General features: G+C 28.0%; 7 protein-coding genes across 7 annotated transcripts; 4 read left to right on the forward strand and 3 right to left on the reverse strand.

Moving 5' to 3' along the window:
• Positions 1–743: 743 nt before the first annotated feature.
• MKS88_004235 (histone H3-like centromeric protein CSE4) lies at positions 744–1244 on the forward strand (the record flags this gene model as incomplete). Its single annotated transcript, XM_067217394.1, has 1 exon — positions 744–1244. The coding sequence occupies one exon, from the start codon at positions 744–746 to the stop codon at positions 1242–1244; it is 501 nt and encodes a 166-aa protein (XP_067071826.1).
• A 2203-nt stretch (positions 1245–3447) lies between these two features.
• MKS88_004236 (U3 small nucleolar RNA-associated protein 4) lies at positions 3448–8070 on the forward strand (the record flags this gene model as incomplete). Its single annotated transcript, XM_067217395.1, has 1 exon — positions 3448–8070. The coding sequence occupies one exon, from the start codon at positions 3448–3450 to the stop codon at positions 8068–8070; it is 4623 nt and encodes a 1540-aa protein (XP_067071827.1).
• An 844-nt stretch (positions 8071–8914) lies between these two features.
• On the reverse strand, positions 8915–10144 carry MKS88_004237 (uncharacterized protein; the record flags this gene model as incomplete). Its single annotated transcript, XM_067217396.1, has 1 exon — positions 8915–10144. One exon carries the CDS (start codon positions 10142–10144, stop codon positions 8915–8917), a length of 1230 nt encoding a protein of 409 aa, XP_067071828.1.
• A 76-nt stretch (positions 10145–10220) lies between these two features.
• On the reverse strand, positions 10221–11990 carry MKS88_004238 (AMMECR1 domain-containing protein; the record flags this gene model as incomplete). The annotated part of the gene is made up of 2 exons (XM_067217397.1): positions 10221–10356; positions 11323–11990. 2 exons carry the CDS (start codon positions 11988–11990, stop codon positions 10221–10223), a joined length of 804 nt encoding a protein of 267 aa, XP_067071829.1.
• A 2153-nt stretch (positions 11991–14143) lies between these two features.
• MKS88_004239 (transmembrane emp24 domain-containing protein) lies at positions 14144–14791 on the forward strand (the record flags this gene model as incomplete). Its single annotated transcript, XM_067217398.1, has 1 exon — positions 14144–14791. The coding sequence occupies one exon, from the start codon at positions 14144–14146 to the stop codon at positions 14789–14791; it is 648 nt and encodes a 215-aa protein (XP_067071830.1).
• A 948-nt stretch (positions 14792–15739) lies between these two features.
• Positions 15740–21009, reverse strand: MKS88_004240 (ubiquitin-activating enzyme; the record flags this gene model as incomplete). Its single annotated transcript, XM_067217399.1, has 2 exons — positions 15740–18918; positions 19020–21009. 2 exons carry the CDS (start codon positions 21007–21009, stop codon positions 15740–15742), a joined length of 5169 nt encoding a protein of 1722 aa, XP_067071831.1.
• Positions 21010–23899: 2890 nt separating this feature from the next.
• MKS88_004241 (uncharacterized protein) lies at positions 23900–25978 on the forward strand (the record flags this gene model as incomplete). The annotated part of the gene is made up of 1 exon (XM_067217400.1): positions 23900–25978. The coding sequence occupies one exon, from the start codon at positions 23900–23902 to the stop codon at positions 25976–25978; it is 2079 nt and encodes a 692-aa protein (XP_067071832.1).
• Between the last annotated feature and the right edge of the window lie 241 nt (positions 25979–26219).

Below are 26219 nucleotides of genomic sequence, written 5' to 3' on the forward strand. Positions count from 1 at the left end.
TGTTTTTCGATTTCTTTTACAATTCTTAAATTTTATAAATTGTTCGAAAAAGAAAAAAATAAAAAAACTTTTATGCAATTATCTGACAGTGCTAAAAAGCAAAATGGAAAGTGAAATATTCGTAAAATTTTAAAATATTTTTTACAAAATTTTCTTAAATTATAATTAATAATTTGTGTATTAAGGCCAATAATTATCAAACATTTTTTTTTAAAATGATCAAAAATAGCGGTTTCCATATATCCAAAATAACAGTATATTTGTAAAATGGTAAATTTCTGTTTTTACGAGTACTATTTTCCATAAAGCGAATGAATTAGCGATTACAATGGGGAAATAAAAAAAAAAAAAAGAAGCAAAAACAGAAACAAAAAGAAAGAAACTACAACCATAGCGATGATGTTAAAATGCGCTGAAATATGCTAAAATGCACCCCTTGTACGTTTCGCAAATTTATAAAGGCATTTGTTATTTTTAAAAATATCACCTTTAAAAGGGCATATGCATATGCATATATATGTATATATCTATATGCAGAGGGTTTGATTTACTTTATCCCCACAAAGTTGAGGAAGATTTTTTGAAGTGATTTCAAACGTGCACTTTCAGCAGAAGTCTTGTAAAGAATATTAAGTAAAACACAAAAGGTACATCGAATAACGCACAACGAATAAAGCAGAGTGACCAACAACGAAGAAAAGGTAACCCACCCGCACTGATAAACCGTCTGAGCGAATTGCAAAATGGTGAGGACAAAAAAGAATGCCGTAAATCATAACCCATTAAACATAATTAATTTGGATGGGAATCTACCTATAAATAATATTGCACAAAATAGATTATCACATAAACAAATTATTTCTAAAACGAATAGAACTATAAATGAAGGAAACTTAAATGAAGTTTCACAAAAAGGTTTAAAGAAAGCACGTATTAGACGACCACATAGATATAGACCAGGTGTTTTAGCTTTAAAAGAAATAAGAGCTTACCAAAGTACTACACAATTATTAATTCCAAAAATACCATTCGTAAGAGTAGTAAAAGAAATTACTCGTTTGTTTGAATTACCAGGTGATCAGTTTCGTTATACTCCTGAGGCCTTGTTAGCTCTTCAAACAGCGTCAGAAGCTTATTTAGTTAGTTTATTTGAAGATGCATATTTATGTTCTCTTCACGCAAATAGAGTTACCCTTATGCCAAAAGACATACACTTAGCTAGAAGAATACGAGGACGAGACTGAGTTCTTTACGTGCAATTACTCCTTGCAGTATTTGGACGTTCAGATATGAAGCAGTTATTCCTCCATATTTTATTGCCCTTTATCACTCAGCACAATATTACAACGTACTACATTTTAATACAGTGTACCAAATTTTATTGCACTATATTATCTTTTATTTTTTTGCTGTTGCAATAATATGTGCAAAAACGGACAAACACGAATGATTATGATAATAACAGCACACGTTATATTAAAAAAAAAAAAAAAATATATATATGAAAAAAGAAAAAAGCAAAAAGCAAAAAGAAAAAAATTCTCCTCCCAATCGACCCCTAAACCCGTTAAGGTACAAGGAAAAAAAAAAATAAACACAAAAAAAAAAAAAAAAATGTATGAGCGAAAATAAACAAGTGAAGAAGTACAACTGGGATAACATTTTGATTATGTTCGTGGGGAACGACATTTCAGGAAAGAGTATTTTCCAGGTTACTCCTTTATGTATTGGAAAATGGACGCATGTGCTCATATACTTTTGTCTGTATGTGTGTATAACCAATATATATGTAGTACAATTATGGTGCTACCTCTAAAAAGGCATAATAGTTATTTATGTAAAGAACCCCATACATTAATTACAATCGAACAAGGATAAAATGAACGTTTAATATAACTGCAACTGATCATTTCAACTTCAACAATTCTTTTTTTTTTTTTCGATATTAATTTTGTTGTCATAATACTTTTCTGGCCTTTAATTTTTTTTCTCTTTTTTACCCATGTTGTTTCGCGTTAGCATAAGTGTATGCATAAATACACGTACGAATATATATTAATACGCTTTTGAGCGCTTTAATTTTCAAATTCTTCCATTTACAAGCTCACTTTTCATGTTTTACCAAGCATTATATATTTTTTCCTTTTTTTTTTTTTTTTTTTTTATTGACATATATTCATCCGTACTTTTTAAGTTTTTTAATTATAATAAAATTAGGTATTAAAAATGAAAAAAATAGTTCCTTTGCAAATGCGTTCACCCGTACGCATTATATGTTGTTTCATTGTTGGATTAATGCTGTATATACGAGCATGTTAGCGAGTGATATTGTATGCATTTATGTATGTACATATATATATATATAAATATATATGTATACACATATATATGTATTTTTTTTTTTTTTTTTTTGGCACTTATTACTATGTATAAAAAAGATGAGTAATTTTTGCATAATTTTTGTACTTTTTCCAAAATTTTAATTTTGGCTTTTCCCACTTTCAATTTAAATGTAGAGGTCGTAATTTTATTTTATTTTTTTTTTTTTAAATTAAGCGGAATGTATTTTTCGGCGTTCATGAGGTGGGAACTAGTACAGGATACAACATCGTTCTGCAGGTAAGTACGTACATATGTATTTATGCTTATAAATTGTATGGTTATATAAATACTAATTATATGCGAGCAAATATGCGTTGTCGGTAAATACGAAAATGCATACATTAGTGATTCAACTCTTGACTAAGGGGTTAAAACGACACTAATTTATTAGCACAATATTATTATAATATTTTATGAGATATAATTTTTTTTTTTGGAGTTTTAAATTTTTACATAGAAGCATGAAAAATTGAGCACAAGTAGATATAGATATAAATATATATATATATATATATATGTGCGACTTTACCGTTGAAAAAAAAAAAAAAAATTGCATACATATAATTAATATATAAATATATATATATATATATATATATATATATATATATATATATGTATGTATGCATGCTTATGTATATAAAATTAAAAAAAATATATTTTTTCCTTTTCGTCAAAGTTACATTTTGTACAAACAATAGTACAGCAATCGTATTATATGTATACATTTATATACATATATATGTTTGCGCGTACATCTGTATAATTCATGTTATGTATATATTATAATCGTATGTAACACTGGTGAAAAACCCTCATTTCAAGTTTCACAGGAAAAAGCAGAATGATGGAATTGATTTTCCCAAAAAAAAAAAAATAGTTTTATTAACGAACTCTATTGTAAAACAGTATTTTAAAAGAGAAAAGCAAAAATTAGTATAGATATGTAAGTAAGTATATATATCTAAGTATTGGCATATATGTAATCATATATATGCAAGTTGTATATATACGTGTGATACATATATGTACATTTAGTTTACGTACCTACTGCATGAAGGCAAAATGGTAACTATGACAGGAGAAGAAAGCGACTTTTACGATGGATGCAAAAGCATTTTAACAAATTTGTTAGAAAGAAATAATGATAAAAAGAAAATAAATATAAGTTTAAGAGAATTTAATTTTTACGAAAATGAGAAAAGAGAACTAAACTGCATTAACATATCTCCATGTAAGTATTACATGAGTATCTGTGATTCGTTTGGTATAATATATGTATATAAAATTGTAGGAAATGAATTTGTTTATATACTGAAGCTGGACATTTACTGTACTAGCACAGTAGTGAAATCAGTTATATGGGTTAGCAAAAAGAATAAATGTAGTAGCAAAAATAGTACAAAAAATGGTAAAAAGAAAATACACTTATTTATGAACAATGATTATAAGGATTATTTATTATTCATTTCAACCTTGTGTGGAATTATAATTCTGTACGACTTAGAAAGTAAAAATATTGTTCAAAAGATAGTAACGAACGGAAGTATAAGCTGTTGCAAATTAAACAATACGTTGCAGTATTTCGGAATGTGCAATTTAAATGGATATTTTTATTTATATAATATTTACCAGAATGAGGGAAAAACGATATATAACTGTTTTGACAAATTTTACGAATCGGACATAGAGGAAGAGGGGGGAATAATCGTCCAGTATGGGACAAACTACAAGAAGAGTAAGAATTATAGGAAAGGTGCCAAGAGGGGCAGAGCTGAAATTAGAGGAAATGGAGAAAGAAGCAGAAGTAGAGGAGGCAGAGGAGGTAGAGAAGGCAGAGGAGGCAGAGGAGGTAGAGAAGGCAGAGGAGGCAGAGAAGGCAGAGGAGGCAGAGAAGGCAGAGGAGGCAGAGAAGGCAGAGGAGGCAGAGAAGGCAGAGGAGGCAGAGAAGGTAGAGGAAGCAGAGGAAGTAGTGAAAGTAGGGATGGTAGCTTATGCAACATAAGGGACGAGTACGTACATGCTAGCGAAGGATGCACCTATATATCCTCTCCGGAGCAGCAATGTAATAAAAGGATAAAGCTGTCGAATGACTTGTCGTCCTACTTGGATGATACTTATAACATGCAAAGCAGCCGAGAAAATAGCGACGAAGGTAGCGTTAATAATGATGGTAGTAGCGTTAATAATGATGGTAGTAGCGTTAATAATGATGGTAGTAGCGTTAATAATGATGATAGTAGCGTTAATAATGATAATAGTGGCATTAATAATGATGGAAATACGAGCAGTGCTGTGCCGAATGACGAGCCAAACAACACTGGCGAGGGCACAACCCTTCCCCTATTTGCTCAGAAGGACGAACACAATTATGATTATGTAAAAAACGAAACGTTTAACATTTATATTAAAAATAAATTTAAGTGCAAAGAAAAGTTAGTTTGTTTATATTTTGTAGACGTGCTTAAAAAGAGGAGTGTTTTGCTGGATGTTATGGATCATGGCCTGATGAAAAAGAATAAAAAAATAGGAAAATACAATGGCATTGGCATTGGCGTTGGCACCGGAACTGGAACTGGCCGTTACATCGACTACGGCGGCTACCGCTCCGTTTCCAACAACAAGGAGTGCCATAGTGAACTGCGAAGCGGAATTCGATCCATTGAAAAGTCGTATGATAACTATAATCACTATGTACTGTTAGGAAGCGAAAATTCGAAAATTTATAAATACAATTTGTCGAACAGTATATGTGAAGGGGAGTTTATAAGTATGAATAAGAACTCTGTAATATGGGATGTCATGTACATTTACAAAACAGATGAAATTGTATGTGTTGATAATAAAGGATCATTAATAATATTTGACAACAACACTTATTCTATTAAATATTTTTTTAATATTCACAATTACAAATCTGTTTCTTTAACTAAAACGTTAAATGAGAAGTTCATTTTTTCAGCAGGTGTTGATCGTCATATAATTAAATATACATTATCCGAAATACATACGGCTGGTAGTGTTAACTATCAGAGGGATAGTAACACAGCTCGTGGAAGTAGATTCATATGGGTGAACAACTACAAGCTTGATGAGCATAATGGAAGGGATCGTTTTCATGAAAAAGCCCACCCCAGCTCAGGTGGGACAGTCCCTTCGCCTCGACCACAGAAAAGTAATAATAATATTATTGACTGCGATGATAACTGCGATGATAACTGCGATGATAACTGCGATGATAACTGCGATGATAACTGCGATGATAACTGCGATGATAACTGCGATACTAACTGCGATACTAACTGCGATGCTAACTGCGATGATAACTGCTATCCTAATGGCTACCCTAATGGCTACCCTAATGGCTATCCTAATGGCTATCCTAATGGCTATCCTAATGGCTACCCTAATGGCTACCCTAATGGCTACCCTAATGGCTACCCTAATGGCTACCCTAATGGCTATCCTAATGGCTATCCTAATGGCTATCCTAATGGCTATCCTAATGGATATGCTAACCGTGGTGCTAACTGTAATGACAATAATCATCATGGTAATAGTAACATCAGTGCGAAGGAATTATTCTTTATCCACAAGGTAAAAGCATCAAGGAAGATGGACAAGAAGTGGTATTTTATTAATAAATATTCTGCACACATTTCAGACATTAAACAGATCGTTTTTTTAAGTGACAACTACTTGTTAAGTATAAGCGATGATTTAACCTTTTGCTTAATTGATATTCTGCATAACCGAAAGAAGTACTACTCAATTAAAAATATCTCAAATAGCAAACATGTATTTTTTTCATCGAATTTGAAGAACATCCTGTGTGTTTATTCGAATCAGTTGAATGTTTACTACAATGAAAATTGCATTGCTTCTCCCAGCGCTGCTAACACTAGTGATGTTTCTAACGCTATTAATGCGGGTGACTATGCTGGCCGCTCCTCAAGGGAACCAGATGAAGGAACGGTATTAAAGAGGTGCAATACATATATGACAAATGCTGAAGGAAGGATAACTCCTCAAGTTGGTGCATGCATAAATGCATCGAATTACAGGCATCTAGTGAACATTACTTATGAAGAAAACGAATACATAATCAAATGCAATTTAAACAAACAATTTGATAAAATAGCTTGTGTAACGAATAAGAATTTTAGCTTATACCATTTTAATGCAGATACTTTGACTATTTTTAACTACGACATTTCGAATCTGAACTTTTTTAAAGTGTATGACTTTTGTTTTTTAAATAATAATCATATAATTGTTTCTTTGCATAGACGCACAGATGAACTTCATTATAATAAGGTAAAAACGATTAACAATACGAATAAAGCCAATGGTAACACATGGAATGGTAAGAATTATCGAATGCAACAAAACCATAGCGGATTTGAAAGGAATGACCAAGTGGATCACACTGACAACATGTACAGTAATGATGGAAACCCTAGGGAAAGCAGCAACAGTCGCTTGTCCATTCAAAGAGTGAACAATAGCTTGGCTGGTTTCCCCTATGGTGATGATATAAACTGCTCCAGCAGAGTAGGAAATAAAAAAGAATCAAAACTAAGCTTCATCTTTAACAATAATTTAAATGAAAATCTAAACATATACAAAAATTCGTTTAGCTACTACATAACAATATATAATATAAAAAAAAAAAAAATTAAAGAAGAGCTAAAGGTTGATAGGGTTCTTTGCAATTTTAAGAAATATAAGAAAGGATTAATAGTTTGTTCTGACTATATGAAAAACATTTATTTGTTTTTTAAAAATATGAAAATGAAAAGATACTTAAACAAATGTATAAGACTGAGTGATTTTAATATGAATGAGGAAAATGCGCATCGTAGTTTTCTCTTCTATTTCGTTGTAGAAGATTTTTTTTTAGTTTTTACATTAGATAATTTATTGTATATATATTACATGGATTTTAATAAGAATAACATATATATGGTAAAGAAGAGTCTTATCAAATATTATAATCTTAACGAGTTAAGTGATATTATTTTAGTCAACTTGAATATACATACAGAGAATCAAAAAGAAGATAACATGTCCACATTTGAGGATGTAGAAACATTGAGTAAAGAACAAAAGGAAAATAATGAAGTACATATAAAATATTATTTAAAATACAAATATTGTCTTATATTAAAAGGATTAAATATAGTACGAATAGTTGACTTTAATATACATGACCATTCTCTTATTGACATAAATATTTGTAGATCACGTACCATATCAAATATTAATAACAATACATGTAGTCAATATTACATTCCTTCCTTAAATTTTAAATACAATTTTTTAAATTTAAAGCATTTATATTTTCAAGATGCAAATATCTATTCTTTTATTAAAAAGGAAATAAGAAAAGCAGGAATACCAAATGCAGATGGTAATTTTATGGTTAACAGTTGCGATGAACAAAATCACATCTCGTTAAGTGAACAAAAAAAAGGAAAAAATCAATTGAGGAAAGAGAGCGAGTCCTTATACATGAATATGTTTTCACTCTCTTTTAAAACACTCACACACTTAAAAAGAAGTAATATTGTAAACATTCACTTCTTGTACACCACTGAAAATAACATAATCGTTCTAATTTGCATACCAAAGAATATCGACAGCACCTTAATTAACGTAGCGGACACGAAGAAGTACGTTAAGTAAATAACCCCACCACCCTTACGCATGCGAAGGGAAATCACTGGGGTTTCAACTGTGCTGCATTTGAAGTACCTTGGTTTGCCATTCGTTTGATCGCCCGTTCGTCCATTTATATATTTGTGCGTACATTAAAATATGTGTTTATTCATTTATCAACTCACTCTTTCCACTGTTTTCCACACCCCATGCACACCATCTATTGTTGTCAGAGTCTCCACTCGAGTACATTTGATTGAATATTATATAACTACAATTTGTTTTCTTTTTTTCTTCATTTTAACCATTCGTAAAAAGCTTTTTTAAATTTACAAAAAAATTAATAATTAAAAAATTAAAATTAAAAAATTAAAAAATTAAAATTAAAAAATTAAAAAATTAAAATTAAAAAATTAAAAAATTAAAATTAAAAAATAATAATTAAAAAATTAATAATTAAAAAATTAATAATTAAAAAATTAAAAAATTAAAATTAAAAAATAATAATTAAAAAATAATAATTACATATTAATTCATAATTTTCCTGTAACAAAATACGCCACGACGAGAAAAGAGGCGGCGTCGTACGTAAAAATGTGGATGCTGGTACAGGTACACATATGTGTATGTATATACATATATATATATATATACAGAAATACGCCCCATGTACACTTATTCCCACATACGCACATATGTAATATGCTTGTGTGTAAATGTTTAACGAGGAAAACATTTCTGTTCCTCCAATTTTAAGCAAACAATAAAAAAAATGAATATCCATGAGTATACTAAATTGTTTTATTCAAAAACGTTAATACAGGATAATACATTTTTGCGCCCTTATTTCGTATCTTCCCTTCCCCTATTTTTAAATAATATGCTTGTCTACTAATATGTAGGATTCATTTTCGACAATTCTGTCAATCCTATCTTTTAAGAGATCTCTAAGATCAATTTTATATTTCTCATCTTGTGTCTTTTTTAATGTCTGTAAAATGTTATTGAAACTTTTATTTTTTCGAACTTCGTTTTCGAGGTACAAGAATATTTTTCTATTACTTTTTACAAGTTCATGCATATAATATCTGTAGGTGTAAAACGATATAACATAAGAGTCACTAAATAAGCAGTTCATTTTATTATCATTTTTATCAACACTTGGAAAATCTTTTATTTTGTTTTTTATGTATTTATATGTTTCTTCTCTGTTATTCAAATTACTATTGCATTTCCTGCTAAAATATTTTCTTGCTTCTTTTGGACAAAAGAATAATATTTTACACTGAAAAATAGAGCGTAAAAAATAAACAATTACTGAGAGTATCTTTTCCTTAATTCTGTTTTTTTCATATTTTTCATTTACTTTCTCTATACCTATAATCCACTCTTCCTTCCTTTTTCCCAAAGCATTTTTTAAATTATCACAATGAGTTACTTGTTCACTCGCATACTCATCCGATAATATTTCAGTAAATTTCTCACTACTTAACAGTTCATGTTTTTTTCCTCGATCGTTATCCTTCTCAATTTGATCTAATATAAAAACATTTTTTTTTTTTTTTTTTTTCGAGCTATTTTCTTCATCAATATATTCATTATTATTTCCAATTATATTATGTTCTTCTTTGACTGAATATAACTTAATAAATTTTAAGACTGTCAAAATTTCTCTGATATTAAAACTTAGTGGACTTTCCTCCTTATCATAACTATATCTCAAATTCTCCTTTTCAAAATTCGCTTTTCTTTTTTTTGTATTTGTATTAACCTGTTCATATGAATAAAAATCCTTTTTAATATTTATCAGCCCAATCTTTTTTATAGTTTTATTTTTTAACAAACAGTAACACAAATTGTTGTTACTAATTACTAAGCTCAGGACATTTATGTTACATCCCTTCGCCTTCATTTCCTCCAAACAGTGCTCTATGCTTTTAATGCTTGACACATAGCGTACCACTCCAATGCCCCTGTAACTGCCAATTGTACTGCTACTACTGCTACTATTACTGCTGCAACTACTACTACTACTTTGTAGCTGATTTTTTAAAAAAGTAGAAAAATATACCAACTCTCTCTTTATCAATTTTATGAACATTGGAACAGAACTGTTTATTTTTATCTGCGTTTTTTTTTTTTAAAAGTAGCAGTGATATTTAACACATGAGGAAACATTAGTGATGTTGCGATATCCTGGAGTGCCCCCTGTCCTTCTTTTTGCTCCAGCAGCTACTACTACTTCTAGTACTAGTACTACTACTACTACTACTACTACTACTACTACTACTAGTGATGTTGCTGCTACTTCTTCTAATACTACTACTAACGATATTGCTATTATTTTATTAGCTTATTTTTTTTAATTTTAACTAGCCAACTTTTTTGCTATTCCATAATTTTTTTTTTTTTTCTCAAATATTCTTGCACGTTCAGAAAAAACACCCTATGTGTATACATAACGCAAATGGGATGATAAAAGTACGAATTTTCGTAAAATGAAAAAAAGGTTTATAACTTTTAATATTGATTAACAATTAAAATAACTCACGAAATGATATAACATTATAATAATATTTAAAAATATAATATATAGTTTTATTTATTTATTTTTTTTTTTTAAAGGAAAACTATATATGACTATATAAAGCATGCGTACGCGCGAATAATTTTTATTTTTTCCCCTTGAAGGAACGTGATAAACATGCGCATGTAATGCATATAAAATTTGCTGAAATTTTTGAGGAGGGTTCTCCAAAAATTGAGTTTTTTTCTTTCTTTTTTACATTTTCATTATTTACCTTTTTTTTCTTTTTTCTTTTTTCTTTATTCTTTTTTTTTTTTTTCTGTTTTTCCTTTTTCACATTTTTTTTATTTTTTATTTTTGTTTTTCTTTTATTAACAAAACTCCTATTCGGTTTGTGAAAAAAGTTGATGTTCAAAAAGAGATGCAGTGCACAGATATTGGGCTAAGCGGCACGCAGAATAAACGTAAGATAAATTTTAAGTGATATGTATTATGTAGAATATATACGAAGATAACTTCTATTTTTTTTTTTAATTTTTTATACTCCTGTTTTTCTCCCACCTGTGGTGTGTATTTCCATTGATCCATGAATGTTGGAACATATATCTATATCTATATATCTATATCTATCTATACCTATATATATATATATATATGCACATCTTAAGGTTTCTCCACGTGCGCACCTTTATAACAGTTGAGCGTGGCATTTTACTACCTATGAACGCTTCATCTTTTCATAGTCTGTATACGTGAGGCTACAGTTTACACCTTCGTATCGTTCTACTTGTATGATTTTCAACAATTCATCGTTAATTTCCCCCCTGTAGTTTGCTTTCCTTATTAATTTCCTGATCGTCGTTTGATGATCAAAGTTATGTTGTGATGCTACATCAGGTAAAAATGTAGAAGAATATTTTTTTTTGTTCACAGTAAAATTTATTTTTATACCATGTTTCCCAATAACCCAATCATAAATATGATTACATTCTTCAAAATTAAATAAATACGTAATAGTAACAATTAAATATGGTAAATCTTTAAGTGTTATAGGGTCAAATCTTGTATCGTTAAGTGAACTTTGTAAAGTATAATAATGTAATTCTAAAATATCTATTTCACTTAAACAACCTATACATCCTTTTAATTCATATGCATCGTAATCATAAGAGCCTATGTCATTCATGTCGTTCAATTTCATCCATTTTACAAAAAAGGGTATCTTAAATCCTTTCTGATGCAATGCTTCTAACACTGCAGGAATATAGTCATACTTTTCCCTTTTTAACTCATGCTTTAATATGTCAAAGCACCATGAACATATAATATCCTTTTTTTCTATTAGTTCAGTTACCACATCTTTTTTATCATTTACTAATTCTACTGTCTTTTCAACACTAGTTGACGCGGAGGAATACATATTTAAAAATGATAAAAAAATATATGTAACTAATGAAGAAAAGATAAAAGATCAAACTATTTTTATGCTCATTAGTACGTGTAAAGCAACGTACTGGATTTTTTCCTTTAGGGCTGAATATGCTCACGGAGGGAGAGGGGAGAACTCCTTTTTTTTCTTTGTTCTGTTTTGCTACAAGTTGTATTATTTTGCTGAGTTTTATTTTGTTTAGCTTAAGTTTGTTATGCTATGTGTTATTTTGTTTAAGTTAAATTTTTTTTGCTGCGTATTATTTTGTTTTGTTTTATATCTTTTTTCTTTTTTTCTATTCTGATAGCTCATCAGTGAAATTAACATTACAACACTGTTACTCTTCGCGTACCATTTTTAAGATGTACAACTAAACTTCATATAAAAGCACACTGTTCAATAATCCTTTTTTTTTTTTTTTTTTTTTTTAATGGTTTCTAGTCTTATTTTTTTATATATAAATTACACTAAGGTAATTCTTTAGGTTCGTAAAGAATAAAGATGCATTAGCAGTACTCGTCTAGCCTAACATAATTCTATTCATCTCATTCAACTCGGCTTATTCAATTTAATTCAATTTAATTTATCTAATTTAATTTACTTCATTTAATATAATTTATTCAATATAATATATTCAATTTAATTTATTCAATTTAATTTATTCAATTTAATTTATTCAATTTAATTTATTCAATTCAATTTATACAATTCAATTTATTCAATTCAATTTAATTTATTCAATTTAATTAATACAATTTAATTAATACAATATAATTAATACAATACAACTTAATATAATTTTCTTTCTTTTTTTTTTTTTTTTTTTGCGCCTGTTACGGTAAGTCGCAAAATAACAACATTTTACTATTTTTTTTCTTTCTTTTTTGCTTTTTGTTCTCTTTTTTCTTTCTTCTTTTTATTGTTTTTTCGAAATAGGGACAATGCATAAGGGCACTTTTTAAAGGTGCAAAGGAATATCAGTAAAGATGTTGATATAAAAAAGTACGAAGCCGCATGTACGCACTCGTACATACGAACCTGAGCGTAATATAATTATGTAATGATGTACGAATGTGTACGCACTTATGTATATGTATATGTATTTATGTATATATATATTTATGAACTTAAGCATTTGTGCAAAGCGTACATGTGAACATGGTACAGAAATATGCTATTCACACGAGATTAAAATAGCGCTAAGTATTTTGAATGATATATATATATATATTAATATAAATTGGTGAGTACCCTTTTTTTTTTTTTTTTTTTTTTTTATTAGAATTATTTTTTTACAGAAGGAAAAAAAAAAATGATTAGGGAAAAAAGAAAGATACGAAATGTGCATAATTTTAACATAACAATTAGTGAATAACAAATACGTTAATTAATTTATGCATTTGTGACATATGTATATTTATGCTATGTACACGGTCATAACATTTATACAGTTATATTATATATGCAGTTATATTATATATGCAGTTATATTATATATGCAGTTATACTATATATGCAGTTATATTATATATGCAGTTATACTATATATGCAGTTATACTATATATGCAGTTATACTATATATGCAGTTATACTATATATGCAGTTATACTATATATGCAGTTATACTATATATGCATTTATATTATATATGCATTTGAATTGTTTATTCATTTTGTACCTTTTACACAATTTACACCAATTATACCACTTACACCATTTTTTTGCTTAAAAAAATAAATAAAAGGATTTTTACTAATTGGTTTGCCTTGGTTTATTTTGACCAATTTTTGCCTATTGAATAATTTTTTCCTTCGTTGAGCAAGCGAAAAATTACAAGTACATAGTAACTTTTTCTGACTGTGTAAGGATGCACAAGGGGAATAATTTGGAAGGGAAGAAAAAAAAGAAAAAAAATACATGAACAATTCAGGCTAGTTCAGTTTTTTTTGTGAGCGATATCATGAGAGTGTAATTGAGCGTAAATAGGCACAATTTGTATATATATATGTGTGAGGCGGTATATTTTATATGTACCACTTATGCGTACTTGTATGTACATATCTTAATATATATCTTTCCATGTGTGTGCACGAACGTTTGTTTCGTTCGTTGGCGCTTGTGTGTGACTGTGTGAGCTATAAAAATGGCAAGAATAATAAGCATATTCGTTATTCTGCTTGCACTGCTGATTGTTAATCCGTTCCTAACGAATAGTTTAGAAATATTCATTACTCTGAAGCCGAACAAAGTGAAATGTATGAAAGAAAGAATAAACAAAGACACATTAGTTGTATGTAAGTTCAAAACAGACGATAAGAATAATTTAGTTTCTATATATATATATGATACGGATGTAAATGAAAAGAATATTAATTCTCAACAAAAACTTCCTATCTTTGAGTCAGTTAATGAGCATAATGTGAAAACAGCATTTTCAACATTTTATTCCTCCTCTTACTCATTTTGTGCATATAACAAAACAAAAAAAACAATAGATATATATTTCGAAGTGAAACATGGAACAGACGCAAAAGATTATGCACAGATAGCCAAAACAGAACATCTTAATGAAGCTACACTGTTTTTAAAATTAATTGTTGACCATATGAATGATTTTCATGTAAATTTAAAAAGAATTAAAAAAGACGAAGAGAATGAAAAAAAATCGAGTGATAAATTAAACGATACATTAATGTGGTTCTCCTTTATAAATATTTTTATTATAATTATTGCTGCTGTTATTCAAGACTTTTATTTTAAAAGATTTTTCACCTCCAAAAAAATTATTTAAATAATGATTTATTCCCGTGGGCATATGCACATAGGCTTACAGGCACATAGACATATAGCCACACACGTCCATATGCTCGTGTTTGTGTGCACTACTACCATGCGGACATTCGAACAAATTTTTTTATTAATCTCATGAAAAGCGTTAAAAATGGTACCTCTTTTGTATTGAAAAAAAAAGATTTTTTTTTTTTAAAAATATATTTAACTGTTTGCTTATGTAAGAACTGCACTTTGCTAGTATATACTTATAAGGATGAATATATATATATATATATATATATATATAATACATAGATATATATATAGTCGAATGTACGTACAGATAACTCGGGGTTAGTTCAGTGTATATGCCCGTTTTCACTGTAAATCGTTCTTTGACATTTTCACCTGCTCATAAAATAAGACCAGCTGTCAGTTAACGAAATTGTAAATCGTTTGTGCAATTTTAAGCAGATTAGTGGCTACTCTGCGGTTTAATCATTTTATTAATTTTATTCAATTTTTTCATTTTATTCATTTTTTCATTTTATTCATTTTTTCATTTTATTCATTTTTTCATTTTATTCATTTTTTCATTTTTTCAATTTTTTCAATTTTTTCAATTTTTTCAATTTTTGCATTTTTTCAATATATATATTTTTTTTTTTTTCTGTTCAAACTGTGAAAAAAACATATCTGCAAAACAGTTACAAAGAAAAAACAAACTCTTTAAAAGGCAACAAAAAAAAAGGAAAAAATGAAACAAATCGGAAAAATTAAAACAATAAATATGCATAACATGGAGGGGTGCATAAACACACAAACAGACATACGTGCCCGTATGCACATACACAACATATGTATAACTTATACACAACATGTATACACACATATGCATATACATTGATGTGCATTCATATATATATCTACACACTATTGCGCCCCCCTCTTCCCACCTCACTCAAAACTAAGTGTGATAGTGAACATTTACCTGAACGTCAGGTAAAACAATCTCTGCTCTGGTAACATTATCTGTTGCAAAAATGTGCAAAACGAATGTTTTCATGTCCTGTTGGTCTTTAAATAATTCATGTAAAATATCATATAAATAATTTTGTTTACAATAAGATGAAGAAACAGTTTGGAAATTCGAATAAATAATTTTATCCTTCACACCTATTGTCTGAATGGTAACATTAAATAGTTGTTCAACAGATCTTACAAACTCGTCTAAAGTTATATCTTTTTTATTTTCTTCTGTATTGTTAATACTAAAAAAGAGGAGCACGTTACTTTTTATTTCTTCTATGTTTTTTTGTAGATTTTTAACAGTCATTGTGATATATGCTAAATCGTTTTGTACAGTTGTACATGCTTCTTTACCAATCCCTTGTCCTCCTTCTATTAATTGGATCTTTTTCTTAACATAACACATATTTGCTTGTACATAATTCAAAAACGCTTTATCAGATGTAACATTGGATATATATTTATTATATATTTCATTGTCCATAAAGGTAAAAATTAAATCGATTTCTTTTATTATCTTATCAATATGTTCTCTGGTAATCTTGTTTTTACTACTATATGCATATTTTTCCTTTTCATTTATGAAGTCCTTATTTGTTGTGTCTACTCCTGTTGGTTTGTCAATACGTAGCACTTTCTCTAAGTTATTCAATTTTTTATTAACTTGATCCAAGTATTTTTTTATGTTTTTCTTCTCCTCTTTTGAAAGAACGCTTATCTGATTGGTAAAAATATAAGAAGGAAAACCGCAAACTCCCAACGTGCAATTTTGATTATTTTGATTATTATTATTAATTTTATTTTTACGAAATATATCGATATAGATATAATTCCACAATGTAAATTTAACATTTTTTAATAAAGGTATTGAAGCATTTTCATAGGATGTGGTATACAACCTGTTCAATTCACATTTCGTTAAAAAGTTATCTCCTAAATTAATATATTGGTTACTAAGTAAAGAAGATATCCTTGCCAATTTGTCATATTCGATGTTAAAAAAGTAAAATAAAGTCTTGTTGCCTTTTTGTACATATATTATGTTTTTATATACACGTATATTCAAGTTTTTGAATTTCTCCACACGCACTGTTTCATTAGGGTGGTTTGAAAAGAGTTTTTTCAAACAGAATTTTATTTCTGCCATTTTTTCCATCTCACTTGCCATTTTTCTTGTTTTCTCGATATTTCTCTTATTGCTACAGACGGGTCTGTTCGATGGATCCTCCTCCCCTTTACATTCACTTAATTTTAAAAAATATGCTACTTTGTAAAATTCGAACATTGCCAGGGAAGCAATCATTGACACAACGGTTACAATGGACGGAATAATATTATTGCAAATTTTAAAAAAGTCCAAAATGTTTAGCTTGGAAAAGTTGTAATTCTCACTCCTTACATTTGTAATGCTAAAAATAAAATTAATATCATCCTTGTTGTCTTCCAGATTACAAATGAGCGGAGTAAAAAAGGGAAATTGCTCCTTTTGTTTTATTTTTTTTTCATCAACATATTTTGCCTTCCCATTCCTCTTCTGAACATATATCAATGACATAATAAAAAGAGGATTATTAAACAAATCATATAACTCCTTTTCAATAATGGCATAAAATTTTAAATTCGTATTTTTTTTTATAACTGATAAAAAGTAAAATAATTTTTTCAAATTTATAACTAGGCCATTTTTTTCCACTAAATTTGTTAAGGCAATCTGAAGGTCCACGCTGTTACTGCCATTTTTTTTATCTCCCCAATTTTTGTAATAAAATATATGATCTATCATGTCCGGTTTAATTTTCATTAAATTTTTTAAGACCTTTTTAAAAGTGTTAATTGCACATTTGTAGAACAATAAATGGTCTTTATTCTGTTTATTATAATATATAGGTTGAGGTAAACTTTGTGTATTTCCATCATAATATTTCAGTATATCCTCTTTATTATTACTTAAAAGGTTAATAATATTATTTACAAAAATGCAATTCCATAATTTATGAACATTTTCTTCAAAATTTAAATTAAAAAAAATTTTAGTTAAATTAAAGAAATGCACTAAATTGCTTATATTATCATAATTGCATAAATGTCCAAAATAATATACTGGATCGTTTAAAAAACAATTCATTTTTAAAACGTTATCAAAAAAAAAATTATTATATACACTTTTGCTAAATTCGATGATATGTTTATGATTTTTTGGAAACGACGTGATCGTGCAAGAGTTACTCTTTTCCTCATTCCCTTCTTTATCATAAGAATTACTTGAGTACGTTTCGCTTGAAAATGGCATAATAATCTGACTACTTCCCTTTAGTCCTTCTATACCTGTCTCAATGAATGGAAGAGAGTTTATTAAACAAAATTCATCGCAAATAACTCGACTCTTCAAATTATCAAGACATAATATGCACAAAACTGTTTTTTTTTTTTTCCCTTTTTCAAAAGGGGTAAATAATGTAGCTGCACCGTTCATGTTTTTTCTTTCAACGTCCTGAACTTTGCTTTTCTCCTCTTCAACATAAAACTGCTTTAACAGCAAGTCCCTGTTACTCAATACCGACTCATCCACCTTCATCTTCAAAAATAAACAATTTATATCCTCGTTAATTCTTTTAATATTATCTGCAGCTACTTGGCATTTTAACTTTCCTATATCTTTTGTTGTAAATAAAAACTGCCTAGTCAAATTTGACTCTTCAATGAGATCATAATCAACTATTTGAATAATACCTCCTCTTTTAATCTTCCTATGTTCTATTTCACCTTTTAATGAACTGTCTTCCTCTTTTTTTGTTTCAACCCTTTGTTCATTGTTTTGTTCATGTCCTGCTTTACTTACGCTATATATTTTTCTCTTTCTTATAGATGAAGAAACTCCTATTAAGGAGAGCAATTTCAAAAATTCACAACCTAGAGCACCTGACCCGATCAGCAAAATATTTAAATTGTTCAGGAAATTTTGAAAATTCTTACCAAAAAAATTTAACTGATTCATATACCTTCCATCATACGTTTTGGATATTTTTGAGAAAGGGAATAAATCTCTCTTATCAAAATAAAATGTTTGATAAATGGGCTTAAATTTATGGGTTATCCCTTTTAATATTTGTTGAGTTACTAAAGAGCCAAAAAAAGAAGAAAATGGAGCAAGTTCAATGTGTACAGCGGACAAAAATTGATTAATTATCTGAACATTCATATTTTTTTTTTTTTTTTACATAAAATTTTAAACTTTTTAACAATTTCATCTGTTGGAAAAATTTTCTCATCCTCATTTTTACTTTTCCATATTTCGTCATAACATAAAAAACATACTTCTTCATCGGACAATTCGTTCGTGTTCCCACTCATTGAAAGGAAATCTAAAACGTATGATAATATTTTCCCCCTACTTAATTTTTTTTTTAATTTTTTTAAATATTCCTCCAAACAAGTATAATTCAACTTTGTCTGTTCATGCATTTTTTCAACACTCACCTGATTTAATTTATTTTTTTTAATCATGTCTCTCAAATTTTGTATATATATTTCTGCTAATTTCTTCCTCAATTTTGTAACAAAATGAATGTAATAAGGGAAGAATATTTTTTCTAAATATTTCAAAATTTTCTTACATAATGCATAACTTGCAAAATGCCAAAAATTTACTCCTATAACAGATACTGTAATGGTATTATTCCCCCTACATACATTTTTGACTTCACATTCGATATTCATCATTTTATTCGCATTTTTTATACACAATTTAATCCTATCCTTGTCATTTATCTGTATATCGTTGTAGTATGGCAAGTAATGCAAAATTAAATTATCCTCTTGAAATGCTATATTGCTTATTTTATACTGCTCACTATTCATTACATTCGTAAAGGTAAAATGACCAAAGTCGACAAAAACTCGACCAAACAGTCCAACCGTGTTAACACATATAAACTTTTTTTTTTCTTGTCTGCACAGATTATTTATGTTTATATTAAATAGTTCCCTCTGATTTACAGATACAATTATGTCATAATCAGTTATACTATTAAATATATTAGTTGTAATAGCTTTTATTTTACAATTATCGTTTAAATTTTGCATATTTTGAACACAGGAAATACTTCTTTTTTCCTTATTTATTAGTTTTTTATCACAAAAAAAGAGATTGTCCACGTCGTTGTTGGTTAAAATATGATTGTCATATATACCAATTTCTTTAACTCCACACAAAATTAAATTTTTACATATTTCGCTGCTTGTTCCATTTAAACCGATAATTAATATTTTGCTTTTTTTAATTTCTTTTTCCTCTTTATATCCATGTGTGTACATTTGTCTGCTATACTTTTTCTCGTCCTCCAAAATGTTTACATTTATTTCATCACTTCGATTTTTCCATTCATTGCTGGTGCTCCTTTCACCCTCACGATTTTTTTCACCAAGGAAATTATTTTCATCATATGGATTTTCTTCCCAATCATAATTCTCTTCCCTATCGCTATTTTCTTCATTTCCGCAGTCCTCACATAATTGTTCCTTTTTATATATTTGTTCATTTCCCTCCTTTTTAAAATCTTTTTTTTTTTCTGAGCGTTCGAAAGGACTTCCATACACTTGAACGTCATTATCGGCCGAATATTTCTCTTTACTCTTATCCCTACTTTTGTCTACGCTTCTTTTTTCATTAGCGCTATTTAAAATATTCTCATGGCATTTCATCTGATTCTTATCAAAACCAGGGGTTAAAAGATTGTTTTTCCTCGTTACACAGCCAACGATATTTTCATTTTTTTTCCTTTGCTTTTCCTCAATTAAATATTTGTGTAATGAGAAATAATTTTTTACCTTTTTTGTATTTTTTATCTTTTCTGGAATTTTTACCTTTTTTGTATTTTTTATCTTTTCTGGAATTTTTACATTTTCTGTATTTTTTATCTTTTCTGGAATTTTTACATTTTCTGTATTTTTTATCTTTATTCTTTTTTTTCTCCTTACATTTATATTGTATAAATTATAAAGAATGTATATATTTTTTTTTCCTTGTGTTCTGTCCAAATGCTCCCCTTGAAAACGCCATTTTGAAAAATAATTGTTGGTTATTGGTACGGAATAGTCCTTTACGCCCTTCCCTATATTGCTATTTAATGAACGTGAGACCAACTGATTTTTTTTACTTAATAAATAAATAAAAATTAAAATATAAAAATATGTACACAAAAAATTCATAGTTTTTATGTCTTGCAATTATGTCACAAATGGGACGAAGTATAATCAAATGAAATAAAACGGGGTTCAGTAAAACGGGGTTCAGTAAAACGGGATGCAGTAAAGCGGGATGCAGTATAACCAGATGAAATATGTCCAAATGAAGCACGGAAAAATGAATTATAACAAGATGAAGCAAAAAAATAAAAAAATAAAAAATATAAAAATGTACAACTTTCTAGTATTATACTAAAAATAAAGTTATCAATTTTCGCTTTGCGCCCAATCATTTTTTTCGACTTAATCAGAAATTTATTTTGATGAACATTTTTTTGTTTGTAAAAATATTCTACACCTGTACGGAAATTACCGATGGAATTCTTGTGTTTGTTAATACGAATATTCTCAAACGTGTTTTCCGCGTAAATACAAACACACATATGTCTGTATGCACATACATACGTACATATGTATATATACATATGCGCACTTAACGTAGCGATTATTCTTTTTAATTGTTTTCTTTTGCATTTGTTTGACAACCACCTATAACTGTGTTCTCCTGTAATTGATGCGTCAACTGGTACTCTGATGGTGCGATAAATTAAAAAATTATGTTACTATTTTTTTTTTTTTTTACTCGTTAACATTTCATTTTTTTCAATTCAATGAAAGGAAATTTGTTACACGCACTTACCCGTTCATTAGTTTATTCATTCATCCGTTTATTCATTCATCCGTTTATTCGTTCATCCGTTTATTCGTTCATCCGTTTATTCGTTCATCCGTTTATTCGTTCATCCGTTTATTCGTTCATCCGTTTATTCGTTCATCCGTTTATTCGTTCATCCGTTTATTCGTTCATCCGTTTATTCGTTCATCCGTGTATTCGTTCATCCGTTTATTCGTTCATCCGTTTATTCGTTCATCCGTTTATTCATTTATCCGTTTATTCATTTATCTATTTATTCATTTATCTGTTTATTCATTTTTTTTTGTTGTTTGTTTTTCCTCCATTTATGTTCAGGTAAGTCATATACGGTTGAACAAGATGGGATAAAAATAAATGCTTCTACAAATAACGTAATTTATTTTATCCGTTTCTTCAAATAATTGTTGGAACCATTTTTTGCTTATGATATCTACTCTAATCAAATTTTTCTTGAACATGTTTTGATTTAAAATTTTCGTATTTTCGATACCATAATTTTAGTTGTTCTCTTTATTGTAATTTCTTTTTTTTTTTTTTTTTTGTTGTTATCTTTATATTATCATTTTCCCTCTGCCTCTTTTTTTATATTTTGAAACATGGCTTTTGTTTGGCACATATACATCATACATACATGCTACATGTACGTATATATATATATATACATATGTGTGTACACCCTAATAAATAAGTTTTTTCATGATATATAATTCTTTTTTTACTGTATATCTTCCTTCTTTTTTTTTTTTTCTTTTTTTTTTTTTTTTTTTTATAATTGTTTTTTTCTAGTTATATATAATATATTACTTATGGGATCATTGTAACTCTGCAAAAATAATTGTAAAATGTGTTACCTTGTTATGTTAAGCTTTTTTCTTTCGAGAAAATAATTTTAATTATTTTTATTTTTTATGGAACATTTTGCTTCTTCATTTCAATGTTTGTTTGTTTGTTTTTTTTGGAAGATATACGTGCACAGTGCTCTTCTTCTCTCTTTAATTTTGCTTACAATTAAAAGAGATAACTGTGCATGCATATATATAAGTCAAGGAATGGAAACTATCGCTTCTTATATGTACATCCATGTAAGTATATATTTGGAGTGGTAAATGAGAAAGAAGTCTCTATGAACGATTTTTTCACTAAGATGAAATTGTAAATATATGCAATTTTTATTCTTCTCTGTGGCTTTACATTTATTATTTCAATGATGGAATTATTTAGCTATCTACAAAAAAAAAAAAAAAAAAAAGAAAAAAAAAAAAAGCTAAACATGAGGAGACAATTTTTTTTTTTTTTTTTTTATCCCATATTTTACAACATGTACTTTGTTAATTGTAAAACTGAGCAGTTATATTCGTTTTTATTCTTTAATTTTGTCCCTTTATTTTTTTGGTTTATTCTTTTACTTTTTAATTTTTTTCCCTTAAGTGATAGACATAAAGAGAAAAGCAATAAGATGAAATGAAGCCAATAAAATTGGGAAAACCAAATATAACATCATTAAAAAATTTTATAAAACCAATGTTTTTTGTTGTGTGCCTATTTTTTTTTTTTTTTTTTCAGTTTATTAATATTTAAGCCAATTTATGATTCTTTGTTTTTTGTAAGTATTAATCGCGAGAATTGTAATTTTGTTGTGCTATATTTTGTTCTTTCGTCTCGTGCTGATTCATCATTTTATAACACTGCTCTACGTTATGCTTTACTTGACTTCTCTTTTTTTTTTCTTTCTTTTTTTTTTCTATACGGGTTGCATTTGTATACTGCCCCATTAAGATCAAATCTTTTTTTTACCATTTTCCCGTTTATAACTTCTTTAATTACTTTAAATTTTTTCATAAAAGAAAAGCATTTTTCTCTTAATTTTTTAAAATATTTCACATTCTTTTTATGTTACCGACAATTAGCTATATTATGTATATATGCTCACCTGTAGAGCTTGTACATATAGATATATATATATGTATATATATATATATGTATATGTATATGGCTGTGTGTGTGTTCATTTAAACCGTATATATATTTTTTTTTTTAGATTTTATAATATTTTTGAACATATATTTTTTGCATACCATTCAACTTTTTGCGCAATTATGTGGATTAAGCGTGTAAATTGTCGAAATTTGAACGTACATAAATATATGCATATGTACATGTATATTTCCCCATTTTTTGCCCCATGCCCCCCCTTGCCAAATGAGTTCTCCTCTAGGCGATGTTTGCTCGTACTGCTGTGAAGGCATAGACGGGGTTCCCCATAGGCATGAGTTGTGGAAATCTTATAATATGTGCACTTATTGTATGAACAACTTAAAATCATGTTTTTCTTGTGAAAAAAAAATTAAAAAAAATATGAATTCATCCTTTCCCTCTTTTTGCTGTGGATGGAAAGTTAACAATTTGTGTGAGGAGTGTAGACAGTTATCTCTAATTTGCTGCGATAAAAATTTAACAGCAATTATGGCCGAAATATTATATTATTTAGACCATTACATGCGTATACAAATATCACACAAGTTTATTATTCTTCAGAATATTTATACATTTAATAAAATAAATTATGATGATATGAATCATAGCTGCACATTTGAATATGACCATATTAAATATATGAATAAGGAGAAGAATAATTATGCTTTTATTTTTGAAAATGTTGAGATAGGTAACATGGGTAATAGAAATAATAATCAATCATTTATTTCCCATGAATATTCCAAAAAGTCAGTTTACCTGAACAGTAGATATTTTTCTGACATATATAAGGAAAATAATACTACTCAATCGGAATACAATACAGAACGGAAAAGACAAGGAGGAATAAAAACTTTAATGAATGAATTAAAATTTTTAAAGAAGAGAAAAAAGAATAAAATGGGAAACTCATTTTTTATGGAAGAAGAAATTAAGTCTACAGAAGTAAATAAGGCAAAGATACATTTTTTGTCCCCCTTAAGATACATAAATAGGAACGAAATAAAAATTAAAAGTAAAAGTAAAGATAGTAGTAGTGATGTGATTTCACCCAATCATTTAAGGAGTGAACAGTTGGAAGATGAAGCTAACATTGAAAATGCTATTATAGAAGAGAGACCCTCCTCAATGGATAAAAAAAAAGGGATATTTAACGAGAGTTTAGAAATAAGACAAAAAGAAAGTGAAGAAGTAACGGAATTAATAAACAGTGCAAGGAACAGAGAGTACACAGTAAAACCTCTATTTTCGAGATGCTCAAGTTTATATAACTATGCAACAAGGTCCCTTTTGGAATATATTAAAAGGTTAAAAGAGAAACAAGTTGAAAAAAAAAAATATATATATTATAATAATGTAATTTATTCGTATAAAAAGGGGAAAAAACGGAAAGAAAAACAAAAAAAAGATACTCAAAATTGGGAAGAGAAGAAAATTGACCAAATTATGGATAAGTATAATTTAAATATTGTATTATATTTTATGAACAGACATAATGAAAGTGAAATATACAATAGGTTATTAAACAATCAGTTAAAATATAAAGATCTGTTATATTTTAAAAATATATTTAATAATAATTCAAATGAAAAAACAGCAGCTACTTGTGCTACTTGTAACTGTGTGATTATTTCCAAAAAAAAATTGATCCAGTTACATGAACAAAATAAAAAATTCAGAAATTATAAATATAAAAATCTAAATTTAAATGTAAACTTAAATACAAATTTAAAAATTTTTTTTCATTATGATAATGAACATATAAAACTGATTGATCATTTATCTTTAACTAATTCAATCCCCAAAATTTCTTTTTTCTTTTATATGTGCCATGAATTAATGCATACATACATATGGCTTTCCAAAATTAAAAAATCCAAACGTTTTTGTCATATTTATTCCTTGGTCAGAATATTATATGACCATTCTTTTCCGGAAGAAAAAAAATATAGGCACCAAAATTATCATCAAAATTATCATCAAAATTTGTCTTTTTATTTATCACCCGAGTTGGAAGAAGCTATATGTATCCACGTTTCAATTGAATTTATTCAACATATAAAGAAAAATATTCTGAACAATAATACTTACGAAACTGAGCTTATAGACTATTACGTTCGAACATATGAATGTAGCAAATCCCCAATATATGGCACTAATTACAGATTATTTAAAAAAATTATTCGTAATTATAAAATTATTGAAGTAATGCAAATTATCAATGATGTATATTGCACAAAATTTTACCCAGTGATAACCCTCAGTTTATTGCAAGCCGTTATTTCGTTAATTGACCTTAATTAATAATTTCTTTTTTATCTTTTGCCTTTGGTGCATAGAGGCAGAATATTCATTTTTTTTTTTTTTTTTTCATGCGCATGCGGATGGATTTACCTACCAACACGCACCCATCCTTATATGCATATATGACTGCACCTTTGTATTCTTTTTAATGTGTCTTTTTTTTCTTTTTTTTTTTTTTTTTTTTTTTTACGTACGTGTTTGTATTTCATTTTTTATTTTTCGTTTTTCATTCTTCATTTTT

The sequence above is a fragment of the Plasmodium brasilianum genome, chromosome 12 (genome assembly GCF_023973825.1).
Source record: "Plasmodium brasilianum strain Bolivian I chromosome 12, whole genome shotgun sequence".
Lineage (NCBI taxonomy): Eukaryota > Apicomplexa > Aconoidasida > Haemosporida > Plasmodiidae > Plasmodium > Plasmodium brasilianum.